The sequence below is a fragment of the Brienomyrus brachyistius genome, chromosome 1 (genome assembly GCF_023856365.1).
Source record: "Brienomyrus brachyistius isolate T26 chromosome 1, BBRACH_0.4, whole genome shotgun sequence".
NCBI classification, from domain to species: domain Eukaryota; kingdom Metazoa; phylum Chordata; class Actinopteri; order Osteoglossiformes; family Mormyridae; genus Brienomyrus; species Brienomyrus brachyistius.
In genome coordinates, this window is record NC_064533.1 from 43,266,511 (window position 1) to 43,288,770 (window position 22,260).

A 22,260-nucleotide genomic window follows, 5' to 3' on the forward strand; every position below is an offset into this window, starting at 1 on the left:
TCGATTCTCATTATTATTATTATTATTATTATTATTATTATTATAACATATGATTTTCCATTTCTGTGTGCGGTATACCCAGGACTATTACGTACAACTGAACGTTTAAAGATGCTATTTATTGGAAATCATGATGAATAACTTGAAACAGATTCCCGTCCCGAGATCTGACAGGAGCAGCGCAAATTATCTGGCACAAATAAACCCTGGCAAAACAGCACTCACTGAAGCGCAATGGATACTAGTCAGTGTCCTCCTCACATTTGAAAGCAGGTTCCCAAAAAGTCGTTGAATGAAACCTGCTGGGCCTCAGCGGTAAACACGCTGGACGGCAACAATAACAAAGCTTGGAGGATGAAGCTGCCTGTTTGGGTCTGTATCGATCTGAGCGGCGCGACAGACCCGCTGCCCAACCCCAGGACCCCGGCCGCCGGGTCCGCCCAGCGCACCGACTCCCGATTAGTGCATAAACCGGGAGCTTGGGATCAAAGGCCGGTGGGGGTGTGATCGGTAGCGCTTTACAAAAGCAGACTCGGACCGCCCCTGCCCAGGTTTAAAGTGTGGACGCCAGAGGATTTGCGGTATCTTCCCCGGAGGACGCTTGAGGCACCTGGCTTCATAAGGAATCGCAGCACGCTGCCATCATGCCGGGTGAGTGCGCTGCCAGCTGTAGAGGCGCCCAAGTCGTTCACTGTTACTTTGGTTAAAATCCTTCATTGTAATTTTATTGTTTTTTAAGTGTAAGATGGACAGCATTATTTAAGTTGTTAGTATTTACAAAGCAAATGTTTCCTGAATTGAAACCTGTTCGATGGCGTTTGGTGGACCTGCATTTATATACGGATGGATTGTTTAGCAGCCAAATTGTCGGGTTGCTGTTTTGCTCTGTCCTGGCGCGATTTCTGTGCCTCTTCTTGTTTTTAAATCCTGCCTGTAATGGACTTTGGTGTAACTCTCCACAGAGAAGGAAAACGAGGAGAAGAGGGCCAAGCATAAGGTAAAAGGACATGCCTTTATGGCTCACAGTTAGATTTAATTTTAAAAGTGAAAAATATCGATTTGGAATGGAAAATGACTAAGATTTAGTTCATATGCAGGTGCTGCTCCTGGTCACCATGATGCTTAATGAGACGCAAAGGCCTTTGCCTTTACAGTCATGTGTCACTCTGTGTATTCATTAGCCATCATAAAGTTGCATATATTTTAATATGAATGTAATAATGTGTTCTGTTACATTTTACAGCTACCGTTTTATCCTTTTTCCAAAACCCTGCATAGTGTGGAATGTTGTTCTAATGGAAAACTGCCCATAACTTTAAATGTACTTGGAGCTGTAGTGTCTCAGTGATGTATGGTATGTGACTGTGGCTTCCCCTGCCTTCTCACGGTCGTACCGCTCGCCCGGCCCAGGTGGAGGTCTGTGGCTATCCCCTCAGCATTTTCTTCATTGTCATCAATGAGTTCTGCGAGCGTTTCTCCTACTATGGCATGAAAGGTGAGGAGCAGCATGACACCCGCATGTGCACATACATCCATGACATAGCCGAGTCTCTTTTACGGCCTGTAACTGTGCTGGGTAGCTGAGCCCTGCTCTTTCCCACCACTTTCCAGCCGTGCTGGTCCTCTACTTCAAGTACTTTCTGAAGTGGGATGATGACTTGGCTACCTCCATCTACCACACCTTCGTGGCTCTGTGCTACCTGACGCCAGTTCTGGGGGCCATAGTCGCCGACTCATGGCTCGGAAAGTTCAAGTGAGTGCCTGACGGTGGCTTCGCTCAGTTAAACATGGCAACACTTGCCCCCTCACCCCACTCGGTGAACCCCTCCCCATTCTCCACAGGACCATCATCTACCTGTCCATCGTCTACACCATCGGGCAGCTCGTCATATCAGTGAGTTCGATTAGTGACATCACAGGCACAAACAGCGATGGGACTCCAAACGACGTCACAGTCCACGTGTGAGTCCCTTAAGTCCCTCATTTACCCACTAATATGAGCTCTCGAAGTTTATATGGAAAGTTCAAAATGAAAAGTGAAAGTGAAAACCTGTGTTCATCCTCAGTTGCTGAACAAATATCTCCTTGCAAGTTACTAATTCTGCAGCCGGAGTCTTTGGCTAATGCTGCAGCCGGTGTCTTTCCTCAGCATTCTCTCCATGCTGGGCCTTTCCCTCATTGCTTTGGGGACAGGGGGCATCAAGCCCTGTGTTGCTGCTTTTGGGGGAGACCAGTTTCAGGACCACCAGGTTAGCACCTCACACCCATTTTAACATCATTTTGAAGTCAATATTGTGATTGACCATGAACAAAGCAAGACATTTTTTTGTTTTTGAAGGAGAAGCAGAGGAGTGCTTTCTTCTCCATCTTCTACCTGTCCATCAATGCTGGCAGTCTTCTGTCCACCATCATCACTCCCACCCTCCGAGGTGCGGCTGAGATCTCCTTAGGTTCCTGTTGGCATGTCTTCTCAGTTATTCTCCTACAAGTACAGTACAGAGGAGATGGGTTTATTAACAGTACACAGAATAAACATCCCTTCCTGGGCGTGGTTGAGGTATTGAGACCTGCTTTTTCATTATTTCCCTTCTCCTCGTTCCCAGCCACGGAGTGCGGATCCTCCCACCAGCAGTGTTACCCTCTGGCGTTTGGAGTGCCGGCCGCCCTCATGCTGGTTGCACTCAGTGAGTCCTCGAGCCCAACTGCATGCCCTGCCTCTCCCTGGCTTTGGACTGACAGTCATGAGACACTGTGCCTTGTTCCCTTGCAGTTGTGTTCATTGCTGGGAGTGGAATGTACGACAAACCTGCCCCGCAAGGGAACATCATACTGCAAGTCTGTAAATGCATTGGAGTAAGTCTATTTTGACAGGGAACTTCACTCTTAAACACCATTCCACTTAGTTTCCCTCTGTCCTGCCCCCGTTTCTTTTGATTATACTGTCCTGTGTATCCATGGTGAGCTGTCATCAGCTCCTGCACTCCTACCCTGACTGATATTAGCTTATGGCTAAAAATAACACCAGCATGTCAAAGTGTACTTTTTTTTTCTTTAGTTTGCGCTGAAAAATCGCTTCAAGCACCGGAGCAGTGAGTATCCCGAGCGGGAGCACTGGATGGACTGGGCCTCTGAAAAATATGACGTATGTCCCTATAGCGACCGCTTACGTTTAGTGTGAATCTGAGTGTTTGTAAGGCGTCTCACTCACTGTACCTGCATCCTTCTAGAAACTTCTCATCGGTCAAGTCAAGATGGTGCTGAAAGTGCTGTTCCTGTACATCCCCCTGCCAATGTTCTGGGCGCTGTTTGACCAGCAGGTAATGAGAAGACCTCTAATTGCGATTTGACGTCACTCTCATCTCAGGATGGGCAGTGCTAGTGATCACTGGCAGGCGCTTGGCTGTTCAGGAGATTGAATGTCTATGATCAGAACCATGAAAACTGTCTTAAGGAACCATCTATTCCCCTGCAGGGCTCGCGATGGACCCTCCAGGCCACCACTATGGACGGAAACTTTGTGAGTTTCTCTCCTACACGCACAGACTGTCATTTTGTCGACTTGCGTGTTTTTACAGAGTACCTTACACTTCTCTTCCTTCTCACCAGGGGGCGATCACCATCCAGCCAGATCAAATGCAGGTAAACCACAGCGTCTCACTGCATCTGTGGTTCAGGTTCTAAGAGAAGATTTAACGATTAAAGGCCGTATGAGCGCATTAATACTTTGTGACATGTTAATATGTTTTTCCCCCCAGACTGTGAACCCAATCCTGATTCTGGTGATGGTGCCAGTTATGGATAATGTGGTGTATCCCATCATTAAGAAGTGCCACCTGAACTTCACGTAAGTGCTATCCAGCCAGAAGGCTGCCAAAAAATTCAGAAAGGAAGGAAAAGAAGCCCACAGTACCAAGTGTTTTAGAGAGGGGACACGCACTGCATTCAGGAGCAGTTCCATTCGGTTCGAAGTCTTGAGCCTGTAAATTGGTGCCCAAATACAACTGACACTCTGCTGACCCCTACAGGCCGCTGAGGAGGATGACGGTTGGAATGTTCCTGGCAGCGTTGGCTTTCATTGCCGCTGCTCTGCTCCAGATTCAGATTGACGTAAGTTAACCCCTCCAACTGCAGCCTGCTTCTGTCCTCCTAGATGTTTCTTGGACCAGAGATTTCCTGGCCTGCAGGTTTAACGCTGGCTCTCATATTTTCGTGCGGGCTCGTACCTGACGCAAAGCTCCTTTCCAAAGTGACACCTTGAAACAGCCCCGACCTGATCTCGTTCACCGTAAATTGGAGCAGGCGTGCACTGACACACTGCGGCCCTGTCCTCCTCCAGAAAACCATGCCCACGTTCCCGTCGTCCTCAGAGAGCCAGGTGAAGTTCCTCAACCTGAGGGACAGCCCGGTTTCTGTCAAAGTGAATGATATGGAGGCATTCCAGACAAAACCATTTGAGGTATGTTTACAACTGGGAAGTACTGGTTTCAGCTAATGGTTAGCCGTGCAGTGAGGCAAAATTGTGGTTTTTCACCACAATAAGCAATTTAGATGCAATATGAAAGTGCCTCAGCATTGTGAGTTTATCCTCTTATTTTTAAATGAGAATGCGCTTCCAAAACTGACTGCTAGGGGGCAGTTTTGTAGTGTTTTATGTCATGCGATGCTGGAAGCTGGTATGGCGAACAGGCAGGCGAGCAGACAGGAAGCAGGCAGACAGGCGAATTACGGGGCAAACTGGGGTTTTAATAAGGGAATCGGGGGAACGGATAGCAGGTAACATCTGACGCGAACTAACATCAATGACAGACAAAGGCATTAGGCAAGACGTGGACTTAAAAAGACAAGACTGGTTGAAAATAATCAGACACAGCTGGGCATGATCGGGAAAGCACATGTGGATTAGCAGGGGGGCGTGGCACACACGAGGAGTGGACGGGCCGGGCATCACATTTTATAGTAATAATGCTACTTTTGACTTTAAACTGAACTGAGAGTAAGCTGTTTATTTTCAGGCTACAGCTGATTTCCTGACATATGACACAGGCAATATATCAGTAGCTTTGAACATGGACATACCTCAAACTTTTGCCTTACGAAAAGGACAACGGCAGACATTTTTGATAACTCCAAACTTCCAAAAATCGTATATGGTAAGCCATTTCTTTTTCGAATTTAAATACTTTCTTTTAAGAGCAAGCGGAAAGCAATGATTTGGTAGGATTTTTTTTATGCTTTGCCAGCATATCTTGGAGATAAGGTCAGGTAAGAAGGAATGGATAACAAGCTTCAGAGCTTCACACACAAAGATAATCATGCAAGCTTCCAGCCAATGTGCCTAAAGGTGAATCTTTAAAGTCCTGTCTTTAGTCATTACAGATGTGCCATTGGTGTAGACTCATATTTACAGTCGCATGGAACGCGGTGAAGTTCTCCCCGATTAACAGAATCAGAACATTGGAATGTAACTAAATATCTCTCTGTGCTGCAGATCAATGATTTAAACAGCAAACCAGATCAAGGAAAAAATGAGATCAGGTGTGTTACTCTGCTGCGTCTTCATTAAGAGCCAAAATCTGCAGGATGTCCTCATATCTGGTCAAACTGTGTGCATTATTAGGTCACTTCTCACGTTTCCCTCTCTTCCTGCACAGGTTTGTCAATGGCTTGGCTACTAAAGTCACTGTGTCCAAGGGAGACTTCCTCGAAGTTATGGAACCTGCTGGCGTGTCGAATTACACGCTGGTATCACAAGGAAAGTAAGTGCTGCTGTGAATTTAGGAATGAGACTGATGAGGGGAAGTAGCTCTTTATCAGATTTGTCATCTTATGAGAACATTCCAGAATTTTCATTTTGGCTTTGTATGGTGCCCTCTTTAGTTTTTCCTGGTATGTATTCTGAGTTACATGTAGATGTTCTTGTTCACAGGTCGACATTCACCATCACTTCTGAGAGAATGAATTGCACTTATTCCAAGGATTTCGGTTTTGGAAGCTCTTACACCTTCCTTATATCCAGCAAGTCGAGCAGTGTGAGTTTGTGTTTCTGTACCCTTTCTCAGTCCGGGCACGCAGCCGGTCTACAATATGCACCACTCACCCTGTGGTTCACGCCTGCTCAACAGTGCCAGGAGACCATTGTTGCTGTAGAGGACATCGAGCCCAACAGCGTCCACATGGCCTGGCTGATCCCCCAGTACTTCATCTTGACCACCGGGGAGGTGGTCTTTTCTGTCACGGGTCTGGAGTTTTCCTACTCGCAGGTACAGTCTTACTAGTTTCACTCGTAGTCCTGTGCCCCCGTCCTTCCTGAGGACACGCGATGGGCTGCGTCTTGGATGCCTTCACTCAAGCAGAGCAGCGTGTGTGTAGAGGTGCTGTTGAACACACACCTAAAAAACACAAACATTCACAAACTCTAACAGCATATTGAAGCCTCCTTAGGTGCGATCGTCTCTTCTTCCAGGCTCCTAGCAACATGAAATCAGTCCTGCAGGCAGGTTGGCTGTTCACCGTGGCCGTGGGTAACATCATCGTGCTGATTGTGGCAGAGGCGGGTGCAGTTTCCGAGCAGGTGGGTGTCACCACAGCCAACTGTTTCATCTGCCCTCTCACCAAGCAGAAACCCGGATCGCTGTATCATGGCATTCTGTGTATGGAATTATGATGTTCCCTCCTGACTAACACCCAGTAAACCCAGCATTTCATATTAACTGTGATATGAGCAATGTATGGTTGTATAGTTTCCTGCTTGGGAAAGATGAGCGATAATTTTCACAACAGACTTGCAATAATCACTTTCTCTGTGTGTGTGATCCAACAGTGGGCCGAATACGTGCTCTTTGCCTGCCTCCTGATGCTGGTGTGCGTCATTTTTGCCATCATGGGCTACTTCTACATCTACGTGGACCCTGTAGAGATAGAGGCCAAGTTGCTCTCAGGGGAGGACGACGAGAAAGACAAGAATAAAGAAAAGGATGGGTGGCACATGGACTCCATTGAGCTGAACAATGATGAGAAGAAAACCAAAATATAACCAGCAAACCACACTTTGCTTCTCACCCGACCTCGTCTCTGTGTTCTTCATGTTGGCTTGAATATGTGCAGCTCCGCCCAGGAAGTCTACTTTTGAACAACTGAGGTAGAAGACTCATTGTGTTTAAGCTCGCCTGAAGAAAGTAAAGGAGTTAAGATGTCATACAACAGTTAATGGTATTTCCTGGGGGGTTCACATGTATTAAAATACAGGACTTAAGAACCAGTTGCTCCAGTTTAAGGAGAAGGCAGATGGGAGCAGGAATTTAATTTCACTGTATGAAACTTTCTATCCCAGGTCTTCTGGCTTTAATCTCCTATTTCACCTTCACTGGTTAAAAACATTGTAATTTTTTACAATAGAATCTTGCACCATGTAGCAGCAGCAAGGCTGGGTTCCTGTTATAGTTACAGCATTTATAAGGTTTGTATTTACAAATTTGAGTAATATTCTAATATTTTTATTAGCCAAGTAAAACTAATTTTTATTAGAAAGTAACCCTGTGCACAGCCCAAATTCCCATAAGAAGATGTGTTATCCTGCTTCGCCGTGCCAAGTAACTTTCACGAATCGCATTCCAGTCTGTTAATCAGAGCTAGTACAAATTGTTGTCTTATGTATAATGGTGTCTGGCTTTAATATGACTGGAAATTACTCCAACTCACAGTATAACAAAATAAATTGACATTTTTCTCACAGGGAAACAATTCACATTAAAAATCATGGTATTGGTACATGTAAATACAATGGATACATAAGGTTGTGTAGCTTGTTGAAAGATAAAACAGAGCTCTGAATAAAGAACAGGTGTTGCTGTAATAACCACCCCCGTCTCTGTTTTCTTTGGAATAAGCCAAGATGTGTCCAACTATATAAGACACTGGGCCAGCACTGGCTATCTGAATAAAGAACAGGTGTTGCTGTCATAACCACCCCCGTCTCTGTTTTCTTTGGTATAAGCCAAGATGTGTCCAACTATACAAGACACTGGGCCAGCACTGGGTATACAGTATGTTTCCAAGGTGATTCCATGGTTGAAGTGAGCATCTGACTGTGCACAAAATATTTAGAAGCTAAGTAGTACATTTTGTAGAGCTGGAATACATCACTAAACATATTATAAAAATGATATTTATAATATCCTGTGCTTCCTGAAATAAATTCCAGCCTCACTGCAAACCTGTAAAGGACAAGCAGTTAGTGAAATAGACAGTTTAAAATGACAAAACATTTACGTAGCTCTTTTCTCATACAGCTCCTCTCACCATCCTGCAATGTCCATCTCAGTGATGCAGCACATTATTTACCTACTGACCGTGGCGCTTTTGAAAGGCCCCGCTTAGGCATTCGGTCTGGTGGCCAGAGAAAGGAGACCCTCCCCTTTTATGAGATTCGGCTACTGCCGGCTAAACCGACTATGTTTCTGCTCGTTCACCTCCACAGAGCTTTACTATTCATGGTTTAAAGCCAGTATGTATGACTTGTGTGCTCCTTCGGAGATTAATACTTTACAACACAAAGGATGTGCTGTTTAATAAATGATAGAAATTTAATTTCTAGTCATTGACTTTTACTATAGATATAATATCAGATTATTATAATTTTTTTTTTTTTGGGGGGTCCAATTAACATTAAGCAGGCAATACTGTCCATCATCAAAATCTCTCCTAACGCTTTTATTACAAGTGCAGACACCCCCTTTTTGATCTCTCTACTTAGAAAATCTCACCATTTAAGGTTAGTCTCATTAAAACATTTTTCTCTTCAGTCTATGACTTCATGCTAGATAAAGCAGGGCTCACCAACCTTTTTGAAACTGAGAGCTACTTCACGGGTACTGAGCCATACGAAGGGCTGCTAGTTTGAAACGCTCTCCAAAACTTATCAAAACTTCATGTATAATAAACATGTTTTAAATGCTTTTTCTTAAAAAAAAAAAAAAAAAAAGATATTGTCATTTTCAAATCTATATAAATGCAAATGTGATTAAAGAAGAATAGCAACAGGATAAAATTAAATGTTAGACGTTGATCACTTGTGAGTTGTGCTATTTTTAGGACGCCTCCGCAGGCGACTCCTGTGGTCCTTGGGGGCGTCCTGGTGCCCGAGGGCACCATGTTGGTGACCCCTGAGCTAAAGGTTAATCCGTGTGATCTGTGGCCCCATGTGCGCCACTCGGGCCCCTGTGGGTTTTGTGCCCCCTGCAGTTTCCGCGGCGCTACTAGACTCGGACCCGCCCCGATGTCGGAGTGACAGCGCTGACAAGATGGCGGAGGGCATCGCAGGGAAGTGAGGAGCACGGCGCCACATTATAGCGCTGGAAACGCAGCAAGAATTGGACAGGACCCCCTGGGTGCCGCAAGCCGCCTGCTGCCAGGCGGTCCCGGGTTGTGGGCAGCGCGGAGCGGCTCAGGGCCGAGCGTCGGCGGAGGACAGGCTGGGAGAGACTCGCTAAGCGGCTGTTTTGCGGTGGAGCAAAGCGCCCGTTTGGCTTCATCAAGGAATTAGAGCGAAATGCTGCGAAACTTAACAACTCCGGGATATTCCGTCCCCGCCTAGGCGACAGGCGGCTGCTGCCCGCCGCTCCTTTCCCTTGTTTCCCCTCTTTTTTTGTTCTTTGCCCTCCTGTCGTTTTGCACGTTATTTCTCGCAGCGCATCGGCGCCTTGGTCCGAATCCGGAGAGAGACGCTCGGGACGCGCTGTTCCGACCCCCCCGGCTCCAAGTAATTTACAAAAGAGCCTCTTTTTTTGCTTTGACGGACTAACAAGACTGGACATCCAAGCAAACGCCACGGGACCGTTGGGGGGCGTGATTTGAGGGCGTTTTTTGCTTTTCTTTTTATCTGGCCACTTTGCTCAGGTGGACATGGCTCTCTCCCCGGTGCAGGGCGGCCTCCCGGGGATGCAGGTAAGGCGCCTTGTCCTTCTGCTCCGCTCCCCCAGCCCGCCAGGGCTCTTTATTATAGTTATTATAGCCTTACGGCGCCCGCTCCTGCCTCCGGCCCGTTAGGCGGTGTCGGGTGCCGGTTGCCGGCGTGTTGACAGTGTACGGTGACCGTAGCGAGTCCGCCGGTCCGCGGCCACATGAGCTGTAGCATTACACCCGCGTTGTTTGCTATCATGTCTGAGCTTCTGCACCTTTGTTACATGCCTGCGAACGTGAGGGATGGAGGATTAGTTAACCAATCGACCAACTAACTGTGCTTCCCGAACAGTGCTTTTGAGTGCGTGCATTTAGGCCGGTAGTCGAGTCCCGGGAAGTGCTTCCGTGAAAGGGAGCAGCCCCGCCCCGGTCCCGTTCATTCAGATCCCCCCGGCCCGCCTCGGTCCCGTTCATTCTGTCCCGGCCCTGTCCTGTTCCATCAGACCCCCCCTGGTCCGGACCAGTCCCGTTCCATCAGACCCCCCGGCCTGGTCCTCCCAGGTCCCATTCCATCAGACCCCCTCCGCCCTGTCCCCGTTCCCACGCCATTTACCCCCTGGCAATGGATGTATTTTACATTAGCATCATTTAATAATTTGAATTGTCTCACATCTTTCTGAGATCATTCAGGCAGCCATGTATGGACATCATATGGACTGTGATACCAGTAGAATATCGCGTTATTGTTTATCTGAGATATCTGCCTTAATCATTAGTGTGTTTGTATCTGATGCAGCTGACCACTGTACAGGTAAATGCTGGGTGTTTTGGCAATTTCTCGGAGAACCTTCTGTCTGGGCCCTGAACCTCCCTGCTGAAATCCCGCTAATACGTTTGTTTGAGATGGGCATCATGGTCAGGTTAGGCAGCAGAATGAGATGGCCTACTTGGTTTACTATAAACAGTAAGAGGAGGACAAGATGGCTGGAAAACAAAGCTCTTCCAGTTACAACTGCACAAGGGTCAGTGTGGGATGGTCGATCGGGGGCTGCCCTGGGCAGTGAGGCCACCAATTGCTGTGGGAGTCTGTGCCCTAGGGCACCCCCAGGAGGTAGCCAGGCATGGATGCAGCTGTACAGATTTTATTTAGATAACTGTTAACTGAACAAGCTGAGCATAATAATAATGATATTTTTATTTTTGTGCCACCCTATGAAAACCTTTAGCCCCCCGATTTTCACCGGTGCCACTGTTCCTGCCGCTAACCGGCGCTGATGAGCTTTCTTTCTCAGGCATGTTGTCTGGGGATGCCTCAGCATGTCTCGCTGGGGGCATAGTAGTTGTAACACACCAAGATTTCATTCTGATACCTTAAAGGGTTTTACTTGACCCCACGCCCTCACAGCATAGGCCTCACAGGGGTTTATAATCTTTAGGGAGTAAATTGAATGTTCTGTTGCATGTGCTGTAAATCTGTCTTATCTATGAAGACAGGCACAGTACTGTAATCTTTCCCCTGTCGCTCCTCAGATATGTCTGACTACATTTTTGGTTAGGGTGCCATTACTGGGTATTTTTTAGTTTGGCTTCTTAACAAAGGATTTGTCTCTAAGGGTCCGCTAGATAAGAGTGGGGTCAGGAAGGTTTACTTACCAAAAGGAAGTTGTCAAACAATTGTCCTGCTAACGAATGTAATTTGGAAATAAGGTGTCTTAGGGTTATCATAGCTGGCTGGTTATTTAAAACCTTTGTCACTCACATAGGAGCCAGTGGCTGGCCTGTTTTCTCTGAAGGGAACTAACGCTGTGCACAGTGCATATCCCAGCATGCTTTGAGCTGCCGTTGGCAGTGTAGTTAATGGTTGCGACATCAAGTGCAACTAGAACAACATACTTACTTGACGCATGCTTAGTCGGTGATGTTTGTTTGATGGATTGGCGTTCTTATTCTGAGTGAAATATACTAAATATGGAAATACTATTTATGGGGATATCTAAAGGACTGTACATGGTTTTCCTTGTAAAACACAATGTGATTCTACATAATTAGAACACTAGAACTGTTTAAATATGTGCATGTTTGAAGAAAATGTTAGTTTTATTTTCTGGAATCTGTTATGGGATTCTAGACTTCTACTTCTAGATCGGGGGTGGCCAGTCTTATCCGCAAAGGGCCGGTGTGTGTGTGGGTTTTCGCTGCAACTCCCTGATTAGGTCACTAATTAGAGGACTGATTGGCTGACACGTCCTCACGCTCTTTTTATTATTATTATTTTTAACCCCAGCTAATTCTCATTGTTTCTGAATGTTTGATTTGACGTGGTTAAAAATGGTCAAATTTTAACAGCGAACCTTATGCTTCGAATGAGCACACGTGGGCGGTATTGCAGTTCTGTGGCTGGTGTCTCATCACCCGGTCCAGCTCTGCTCATTCGCAGTGTGTATGTTCTCCTCTTGTTTTGGAAGGGAAATCACTCCCCCCCCCCCTTTGTTTATTGACATCCTCCCCCTACCCTCCACAGTCCCCCATACTTGACAGAGTGTGCAGGACTTCTGTGCGCTGGAATAGCCATACTAGATGGTACGGGCTTGTGAGAGAACGTGGCTTTCCCAAGGTGCTGGCTTCTCTTCCATCTCTGCAGGCCATAGTAACCCCCTCACAACCCCTTAACCCGCTTCACTTTGCGTGGAGGCCTTTGAGCAGCATTCTGTCTCTAGGCCCCCCATGGATGACCTGAGATCTAACCTGACAAACCCCTCCTAAGCTTCACATACCGCTGTACAGGCTTTTGTGTGTCAGATTCTTAATTGGAGATTTAATCTTAAAGGTTTAAGCTTCACTCATATTTTAGTTGTGTAGCATGAGAAAATTAGCCGGATGTTTGTGTGGCATTAATGCTCTTAAATGCATATTTTGGCTGTGGGAGAAGTGGTCCATGTGTGTTTCCATACTGAGCTATTTATGAATCTGCTTGTTTATTCCAGTCTCACTGGAATGTGTCTGGCCAAATATATCACCAAGACTTCGCATTTATGTGCGACTGGGGGTTGTGTGTCAGCTTTGATTCCGCTGTGCTGCTTGTCTCCTGCAGGGGGGCTGGGGATAGTTTCTGTGGTAACTGGGGCACAGTGGCACCCTGTGAAGGACAGTCTCCCTGTCGAGGCTGAACTGCGTCTGCCTCCCTCTGCATTGTACTTTTAGATGGTGGCCCTCAAGGTCCTGGCAGTGGGGAAACTAAGGCCATAGATTCCTGTGGTTTTTGGACGTCACGCTCTCCGCAAGCATCTGTTAGTTTATAAACTAGAAATGTTAAATATAAGGCTGAACACAATGTCCTCGGCCCAGATTAAAACTCATAACATGGCTTCCTGTTAATTCTTTGCACATTGCAGCAGAGTCAGGTTGGTTGAGCGTTCTGCAGTGCTTCTTGCACTGTGCTGAGAATCTTAGGTGCTCCCCTTATGCCAATAATCAGGCTTGAACATGTAGGCGTGTGCTAGTTTTAGGGAACTTTTAATTAATTAGTTATGTAGCATGAAATTGAGAATACTGTTTCCCCAGGCCTTGTGGGGCTGTACAGTGCTTGTCTTTGCAAGGTCTTTAGGTAAACTCTTCAGCTGGAAGTATTTAATTCATGTCTTTTGAGAATCTATTACTATAGATGTTGTAGGAAAAGATCATGTATATGATTTATATGAGCATTGCTTGGTAATGTCTTTATGTATTAAAGGTAATGTACAATTTTGGATTGTTATGGTAAGATCTTAGTTCACTAGACACTAGAAGTCTGTACAGTTACTGCAGCAGTTACTGCAGCAGTTACTGTAAGGACTTCAGAGACTTTTTTTATATTTTACTCTCGAACAGTGAACAAGAAGCATCAGTTTCAGTATCAATATCTGCTGGTGATTGTTAATATTTTATTTTTAACAAACTGATACTCAGAGTTAGTAGCAGCAGCTTCCCCTCCTAGAGTCTTGCTTCAGCCGGTGCTGTTTCACTGATTTCTCGCTGCCTGTCTTATATAGTGTGGTCGCTATACACATTCACGGGACCTTAAGAAATAATGTCAGAAATAATTGACTTCTGTTTCACTACAGATTTGTGGAACTCTGATGTTACCTGGTTATTGGTTTTGGTTATCAAGATATTCAACAAAGACATCAGTTATTGTCGGCCAAAATGTCCACCCCTGGTTAAAGGGGAGCAAATATTAGACGAACCTGCGGCAGTTTATGCTCCATTGCCATGAGCTCACGACCTCCGGCAATGTTCCCACAATGCTTTGCTGTCCGAGACCTAGCATTAAAGGCAATTTTTGTACACTGCTCAATTTTACCTGCCACATGACCACGGTAATAATTTAGTCTTTTGCTTTGTAGAATACATTTGTCTGATTTAGAAAGGAGTGCTTTTCTGCACTCTTGGTAGTCATGACCCTTCCCCCCACATTCATCCTGTTCCCACAGAACCTAAAAGCGGATCCTGAACAGCTGTTTACTAAACTGGAGAAGATTGGAAAGGGCTCATTTGGGGAAGTCTTCAAAGGCATCGACAATCGAACTCAGAAAGTAGTGGCTATTAAAATCATCGACCTTGAGGAGGCAGAGGATGAAATAGAAGACATTCAGCAGGAGATCACGGTGCTGAGCCAATGTGACAGTCCCTTTGTAACCAAGTACTATGGATCATATCTAAAGGTGAGAACCCTTCCCACCCGAGACGCAACCTCCAGGTCAGGTCTCTCGGTGATGCTCATCTGCTTCCCCAAGGGCTCTGCAAATACGCAGGACCCGAACCCATCCTCTGAGATGAGCTTGTTCATGGTCTCCACACCAAAAAAATGGACCTTCTACAGTACTGTGCAAAAGTCTAAGGCAATCAAAGACAATGGTAATTTAATGATGTTCATGTTGGAGTAAAACTATGATGATGTGTCTGGCAAAGTATTAGCATTTCAAAACCTCTCCTATAGTCACAACCCTCCAATCCATCTTCCATCCATCCATCCATCCATCCAGCAAGATGTCAGTAAATTTTTGGGGAACGGAAGAAATACTTGTTAGTGTTTGTGCTTTTTTTAATGTGCATATGTTCTGTTGTTAAACTGTTTTTTTTTTCTGATCAAACACAAATACTGTCCCAGTGAATAGCTTTAAGCATTTTCTTTAGACTTCAGCACAGTACTATACCTTCCATTGTATCATGTATACCTCTCGACTTTTGTCATTTTGAATTTAGGATTTTGGCCCTGAATTGCTGGGGCATAAGTCTGCACACCCCAGGTCCTTGGCGTTCGAGGAGAATACAGATGGAAGTGGTTGCCATATCTTACCAATAAGGACAGTTCGGTTTTAGGAAGGAGAATGTTCTCCTGAGGTCTTGCCTTTTCAATAGTAAGCTTAACCCATGTGCTCCTCTCATGGGAGGAACAGGAGATGTAGCGGTCTATTGAAGCCGGCCTGGCCTTTGTGCTGTAGGTTTCCTTTAATTAAGGAAATAAAGAAGATGAAAGCCTAAGAGCTCAGTAGAAGGTGTTGCTTTCATCTGACTAATGTAAAGACAATGCAGACAAGTTTTGAGCAAAATGCCTCTTTGCAACTAGTCGTGTCTGGTGTCTGTCACGCTGATGCAGTGAGTATCACTGCCAGTTGCACCGATTTTCCTGCGCTGGTGCCTGAGGTGTATGTTGCTGGCTTGTTGGGTGCTTCCCCCCCCCCCCCCGCCCCCGAGACCTTTAGCATCCTTTAGGCGTCAGCAGCGACCATCTTCCTGGGAGGTCTTGTATCTTTGCGCTTCAGATTGGCCAGTGGTCTCCCTGTCACTGCTGTTATTAAGCAGTAACACTCAGTCACAGTTCCGTTAACAGCTGGTTCTTCACAGCTTCTAGCTGTCCTCCTTGTGCTTGTAGATCTGGCTCTGCATTTGGTCCAGCTTGGGCTTGGGTGTCCAGTAGGATCCGAAACAGGCTGCTTGGTAGGCCGGTGTATCAGTCTGTCACTTTTGCGAAGGGCTGCAGAGTCTGGAGTTTTATGCATATAGTGCAGCAGTGGAGGTGCTTATATTGTTCATCTATTTTAGTACCCTGATTTGACCTGTAACAGAACTACAGTTGTGAATCAGATGCACACATTAAACTTCATTCAAAACAGGATGCGGCTTTGCAAATAGCAGGTCTGCCCCCGTCTGCCCTGCACATGTTGGAGTCCTCCTGGTGTCATCCTCCAATCTTGTTGATGTTTTTCACTCTTTCAGGACACAAAATTATGGATCATCATGGAATATTTAGGTGGGGGATCGGCTCTGGACTTGGTGAGTGTGCTTTCTGTCCCCTCGCAGGGACAATGTAAAATAGGCCATCCCGGGGGCCATGCGATTTAAAGGCTAGTGGGTTTTTTTAATTGTTCATTTTCAAACCAGTGTGGGTTACATTTTTGGTGTGAACTTGTCTGCCCTTTCAGCTTGAGCCTGGAGCCTTGGATGAGACACAGATAGCCACAATCCTACGGGAGATACTCAAGGGACTAGACTACCTGCACTCAGAAAAGAAAATCCACAGAGATATTAAAGGTACCATCCAGAATGCACCTTGGGGGATTATGTAGGCTGTACATTTCTGCTATGCTCTAACTGTAGTAGTCTTAATTCTGCAGCAGCCTCTGACCTGCCCTGCTCCGGGCTGTTCCGTAGCTGCCAATGTCCTGCTCTCGGAGCAAGGGGACGTGAAGCTGGCCGACTTCGGTGTGGCAGGTCAGCTGACAGACACACAGATCAAGAGGAACACATTTGTGGGCACCCCATTCTGGATGGCGCCGGAGGTCATCAAGCAGTCTGCATATGATTCCAAAGTAAGTAGCGGCTCACCAGGGGTTTGCACTGAAATGGCCGTGAGTCGTGTAGGAGGACTTGGTGGCCGCAAAGCCGCGCGCCCCTTGCATCCGCAAGCCCTGCTGAATCATCCCTGCTGAATCATCCCTGCCTCGCTCTGCCGCAGGCAGACATTTGGTCCTTGGGGATCACGGCCATCGAGCTGTCCAAGGGCGAGCCACCGCACTCCGAACTGCACCCCATGAAGGTACTGTTCCTCATCCCAAAGAACAACCCGCCCACGCTGGAGGGGAACTACAGCAAGCCGCTCAAGGAGTTTGTGGAGGCCTGCTTGAACAAGGACCCCAGCTTTGTGAGTGCATCTTACTGCCCCTTCTACCACTCAGTCAGGGCTGTCAACGGCACACCACGAGAAAGTGATTGACCTTCCAGCTGTATCGAAGGTATCTTCAAGCCAAATGGTAATCGGCTGGAAGGTTCTGGAAGCATGGGGGGTGAAAAGGGGAACAGAGCTGCCCTGACCAGACTGTGCTGTAACCGTCACTAATCTTACCCCCCAGAGACCCACAGCCAAAGAACTCCTGAGGCACAAGCTGATCGTGAGATATGCCAAGAAGACGTCCTACTTGACCGAGCTCATCGACAAGTACAAGCGGTGGAAGGCGGAGCGGTCCAAGGATGAGTCCAGTTCGGAGGAGTCTGATTCGTAAGTCTCGTCTACCTCCTCCTTGCCGTGTGTGTGTGTGTGTGTGTGTGTGTGTGTCTGGGGGGGGGAGGGGGGGTCTGAACCTTCAGAACCTTCAGACCACATTCAGAGCTTTGGGTTTCAGTCATTGTCAAAATTACGTAGCAGTGATGTCCGAGGAAGAAAAGGAAGCCCGTTTGTTTGGAGGCAGAAGAAAATAGTATTTGGTAGCACTGTGTTTGGGTGATGAACTTAAACCTTTAATCAAAAGCCTTGGCCCACCAATCCAGGAGAACGCGCCTACAAGATGAGGGTCGGCAGTGCTTGAGGCTATTCCCCCCCCAGCCCTCTGGTACACCCACATGGCACCGTTCCCCATATCGTGTGCTTCCCACGTAAACTCCGCTGATGATGCCGTTTCTCGTCTCCAGGGAGCAGGATGGCCAGGCCTCGGGCAGCGACGGCTCGGCTGGCGACGACTGGATCTTCAACACCATCCGAGAGAAGGATCCCAAGCGGCTGCATAACGGGATGGTCCAGTCCAAGGAGCTACCGGGCACCCGGGTAAGGGGCCCGCTTCCTGTGGGAGAGACCCTGCGCTCGATCCGCAACGTGTGGGTGACAGGAAGAATAGGCAGAGGGCGCTGAAGGACACAGGAAAAGGTTGTGAAGCGCAAGGTCACGCATTGATGGGATCTTTAATTAGAACACTTAATTTATTCATCCATCCTCAATTTTCCAATTAATTATGAAACGATTCCTGAGCAACTTGATCCAGTTTAGGCTCCACTTTAAAAACTTGCCATATTATGTTAAAGGTCGGATTTCACATCTCCCCCCCCAAAGCACTGGGTTTTCCAGGTTAATATCCTGCTGTTTGTGTCTGATAAACATCTTCGCTGGCTTCTAGAAATCAGGCCAGTCATCAGTACTTTAATGCAGTGCATGTTCAGCTGTGTCATGGTGAGAGATGCACTGTCTTTCACGGTTTCTCTGATGTTTTTGGGCTCCTTTCCTGTGTTGCATCATGCAGTTTCAGCAGACAGGAGGTTTGGTTATTTCCGTTGATCGCTCGGTTTGTGTTCAGGCTTTCTCAGGAAGTGGTAACTCCGGGCAACACCCCTCACAACAGGATACGAGAGTGTTGAGTTCCTCTTCACAGTCTGGTGGCTCTGACAGGTTTCCAGAGAACCATCAACTCGACAGCCCGACTCGAGGCCCAGCCGGATGCGCAGCCTTACTCTGAAATGCAAACAGAGACGTACTGCATTCTAAGCCTCTCGGGCGTTTGAAACTGCAGCGGGGTGTTTGAATGTAGATGCATGTAGCAGTGTGTGCTGTCGGCCTGGGAGCCTGCCTGTCCTGCAGGGGGCAGCATTCTCTTGCTGACTGATAATGATGTGAAGGTCACACATTCAGGGTGCTCACTTCGTCACCCACAACTCTGACACCTGTCCCTCCTGCACCTGTTTGTTTGTTTGTTTATCTCTCTGTTTTTGTGTTTTCTCCCTGCCTGGCCCAAAGGTGGAAGACACTCCAAGGAGACCCTCATCAGAGAGTTTGTCCGCGATATTGACGCCACTGTTTGAGGAGGTAGGAAAGGGCAGCTGTGCTCTCTGCACCCAGCCACGGGGGCCGTGGGTGAACCCAGACCTGAGAGAGTGACATGTGTCTGTGTCGTAGCTGAAGGAGAGCATCACAGCGGTCGGGCAGACGTCAGGCGCCGTGGACGAGCTGAGGGATGCCGTCTTCCTCGCAGAGGAGTCCTGTCCCGGCATTTTGGACAGCATGGTGTCCCAGCTGCTTCAGAGGTGAGCCCCGCCCTGCAGCCCAGAGCCGTGAGCTGGTCTCCCAGAGCCGTGAGCTGGTCTCCCAGAGCCGTGAGCTGGTCTCCCAGAGCCGTGAGCTGGTCTCCCAGAGCCGTGAGCTGGTCTCCCAGAGCCGTGAGCTGGTCTCCCAGAGCCGTGAACTGGTCTCCCAGAGGTTCCTGTTGGCCTGGAATCCATACCAGTGTCACCCAAGTCAAAGCTTTATATTCACCCCAGCCATGTACACTATTCACTGAAGCCACGGTACAACATTCATGACAAGACAGACACTGGTGTGCATGATGCAGAAGGTCTCCTCTGTCTGTAATGCTTGAGCTTCAGCAGACTGCAGGTGCAGCTGACCTGTTACACATCCAGGCTTGGGTTGGGGTGCAGGCACATGACTGAGCAGTAGAGCGGCCTCCGCCTCAGCTGGTACCCATCATCTGACTCTCTCTACTTCGTATTCATCCTGTGATCATTTGGAATGGAAGGAGCCTCTCAGTCCCAGACCGCAAAGGCTGGTGTTCATATGTAGATGTTTTGAAGCATTTGGGTAAAATGACGATGGCCCACCAGCTGGGCCAGATCAGCTCACCACCTGTAGCTACACTAGTCAGTATGCCATGTTTGTGTGGTAGGCGGCTGATACTGTTGTCTGTTTTTGCAGTTATATAATAATAATTTTATTATTATTATTATTATTATTAATAATATAATTATTTATTATTGTTATTATATCATGAATAATAAAATCCTTCCAGGTTCTCCATAACTGGGGCAGCATCCTCATCCCAGTGAGACCAGCGGGGGCCACCAGACAGACATTGGACAGCCTGGGTGAGGTTCCCCCCCCCCCCCCAGGAGCCGTGTTCAACCCCTCAGCTGCTAGGAACCAACGTTCTTCCCATCCTGTTTTTGTCCTAGTGCACATATGAGAGAGGGGTATAACCGGCGGGTTCATTTTTATTATCCTTGTGGTGGGGGTGAAGGGTCTTGCCAATACGTCTGGCCCCCTCCCATCCCCGCACCTACTGTAACATACCTGTGAGTCGCAGCTGAGTGTCTGTGCCCCTTGATCCGGCTGCCCCTCCACCCGTAACGGCGTGAGACACACGCAGCTGACCACAGAGCTCCCTTCGTGGAGACTCTCAGAAGCAGCCGTGTCTCCACAAGAGGGCGTCCCACACGCGCGTGCCGAGTCAAAGGTCCCATTTCACATGTGCAAGTGTGAATTCTCAAACGTGTGTTTTTTGTATATGGCTGATCTCACACGTACATGTGTACATGCGTAAGAATCCCGTGCACATTGGGGAAGCCTCGCTTGGAGGGACGAAGTGTCTTTTCATAAGCTCAGGTATCCTGCTTTAAGGATAGCTCCACAGGGTACGGGTATGGTGCATGGGGGTCTGCAGAAGGCGATCGCTGTGCACACACGACTGCCTCTTAGGATAACTGCAGTCCTAATAAAAATGGCCGCAGTTTTAAAAAGGGGGGAGATAAAACCTCATCGTTATCAATGTTAGTGTTTTTATATATTTTTTAAATTTTGATCTGATTTTATTTCTGATCACTAAAATGTTTTAATCTGTACTCTGTGTCTAGATGGGATGATGATGGTCATGATCACCATCGTTTTTTTTGTGGTTCTCCCTGGACGTTAGAGACTAAGTGGTGGCAGGTCGATGTTGTCAGAGCGTGGCCCTATATGGTCCTGGGAAGGCAGCGTGATACCCCTAGCTTCTGCTGGCCCAGGGGAGTCATTTTCATTTTCCAACCCGGCTTCCCTGCCCTGCACCGCTCCCCGCAGGCCTCACTGTGCCAGTGCGGTGCCCAAGTCTTCCAGCTGCACCTTCCAGTGGTGCCGGCATCTGCTACCCAGCAGTCTGATTTGCACTCTCACTGTACAGACTGGCTGCCAGCAGCCTACATCAGCTCTCAAATCCTCAGTTGGGGGCACTGCAGGATTTGCACAGGTGTGTGTATGTGAGGCTTTTTAAAAATTATTCTCCTTAAATCCCTGTCCTGTCTTTGTGTGCCCTCCAGCAGAACCGGGCCATCCACTGGATCTGGTTCTGATCCTGTCATCCACTGACACAGTGGTTTAAGTGCCATGTCACCTGCCCTCCTGGTTTATCACATCCTGCTCGTTTCCATTTCTCGGTTGCACTTTGTCAAATGTCTATTATTAGTATTTAATGATTTAAAGGTACCAGAGGTCTTGTCTTTTATTTCTTACAGTTGCTACTGTACCTTTGCAAGTATGGCAATAATGCAGTGTTCACTGGATGTTCTTCAGGACCCTTATGTTGTATGAAATCAAAATCCAATATTTTTCTAACTATAAAGAGCAAGTATTGTAGTACAGAATAAATTTTAAAATCTGATTATTACGGAAGACCTCTTTATTGTAAGTTATGAGGAAACACTGCAGGTAGAAATTGTAAATTTCACTTCTGTAACACTGTTTACAGTCCTGTATATAATCCTTACTTCTGATATTAAAATGCTGAGCTATTTACACTGACGTTTTCAGGTGATAGAATGAATTTCGGTCTATGGACGTGAACCCTGGTCCCTGGGATGTGAGACGGCAGTGAGTCGCTGTGCCACCAACCTACCATTCTTTTGGCCTGATATTCTACAGGCAGAGGAAAAGAAACATTTTAATTGTCAAGATAGGACACTGAGCAAAACAACAGGCTCACATCAAGTGTCTATTACTATGATTTAATGGTCTGAATGTGTCTTAATGTGTCCTAATAAGCACTATCCCACCCCAGTACGGCACACACCACCCCAGTATGCATTTGCTGTAGGTTTGCAACGTGAAATGCTCAGTGATGCTCAGCTCTAGCGCCGGAACTTCAACGCTATTATTTAACAGCCTTTTATACCAGGCATCTATTGCTGTGCCTGAAGCGATGGATTTGAACCTTAAACTAACGCCTTTCATGCTGCCACCCTCCGGAGGATTCTGCTGCCCTCTAGAGCACATCTGTTTGTCAGCTCCAGCTGGTCAGGGGAAAAAACAAAACTTTA

General features: G+C 47.1%; 2 protein-coding genes across 2 annotated transcripts; both read left to right on the top strand.

The window, feature by feature from the left end:
- The first annotated feature begins 396 nt into the window (after positions 1-396).
- On the top strand, positions 397-7,901 carry slc15a1a (solute carrier family 15 member 1a). Its single transcript, XM_048969666.1, has 23 exons — positions 397-651; positions 963-997; positions 1,411-1,495; positions 1,612-1,753; positions 1,843-1,962; positions 2,150-2,249; positions 2,339-2,429; positions 2,604-2,684; positions 2,771-2,853; positions 3,056-3,142; positions 3,228-3,317; positions 3,473-3,517; positions 3,607-3,639; positions 3,756-3,844; positions 4,026-4,107; positions 4,337-4,456; positions 5,013-5,150; positions 5,489-5,535; positions 5,652-5,756; positions 5,927-6,029; positions 6,123-6,260; positions 6,464-6,571; positions 6,821-7,901. Exons 1-23 carry the CDS (start codon positions 645-647, stop codon positions 7,031-7,033), a joined length of 2,142 nt encoding a protein of 713 aa, XP_048825623.1. The 5' UTR covers positions 397-644; the 3' UTR covers positions 7,034-7,901.
- Positions 7,902-9,244: 1,343 nt separating this feature from the next.
- LOC125725289 (serine/threonine-protein kinase 24-like) lies at positions 9,245-21,739 on the top strand. Its single transcript, XM_049002134.1, has 11 exons — positions 9,245-9,942; positions 14,367-14,597; positions 16,153-16,209; positions 16,359-16,467; positions 16,588-16,745; positions 16,892-17,077; positions 17,286-17,431; positions 17,842-17,974; positions 18,935-19,003; positions 19,094-19,221; positions 19,983-21,739. Exons 1-11 carry the CDS (start codon positions 9,901-9,903, stop codon positions 20,017-20,019), a joined length of 1,296 nt encoding a protein of 431 aa, XP_048858091.1. The 5' UTR covers positions 9,245-9,900; the 3' UTR covers positions 20,020-21,739.
- The last annotated feature ends 521 nt before the right edge of the window (positions 21,740-22,260 follow it).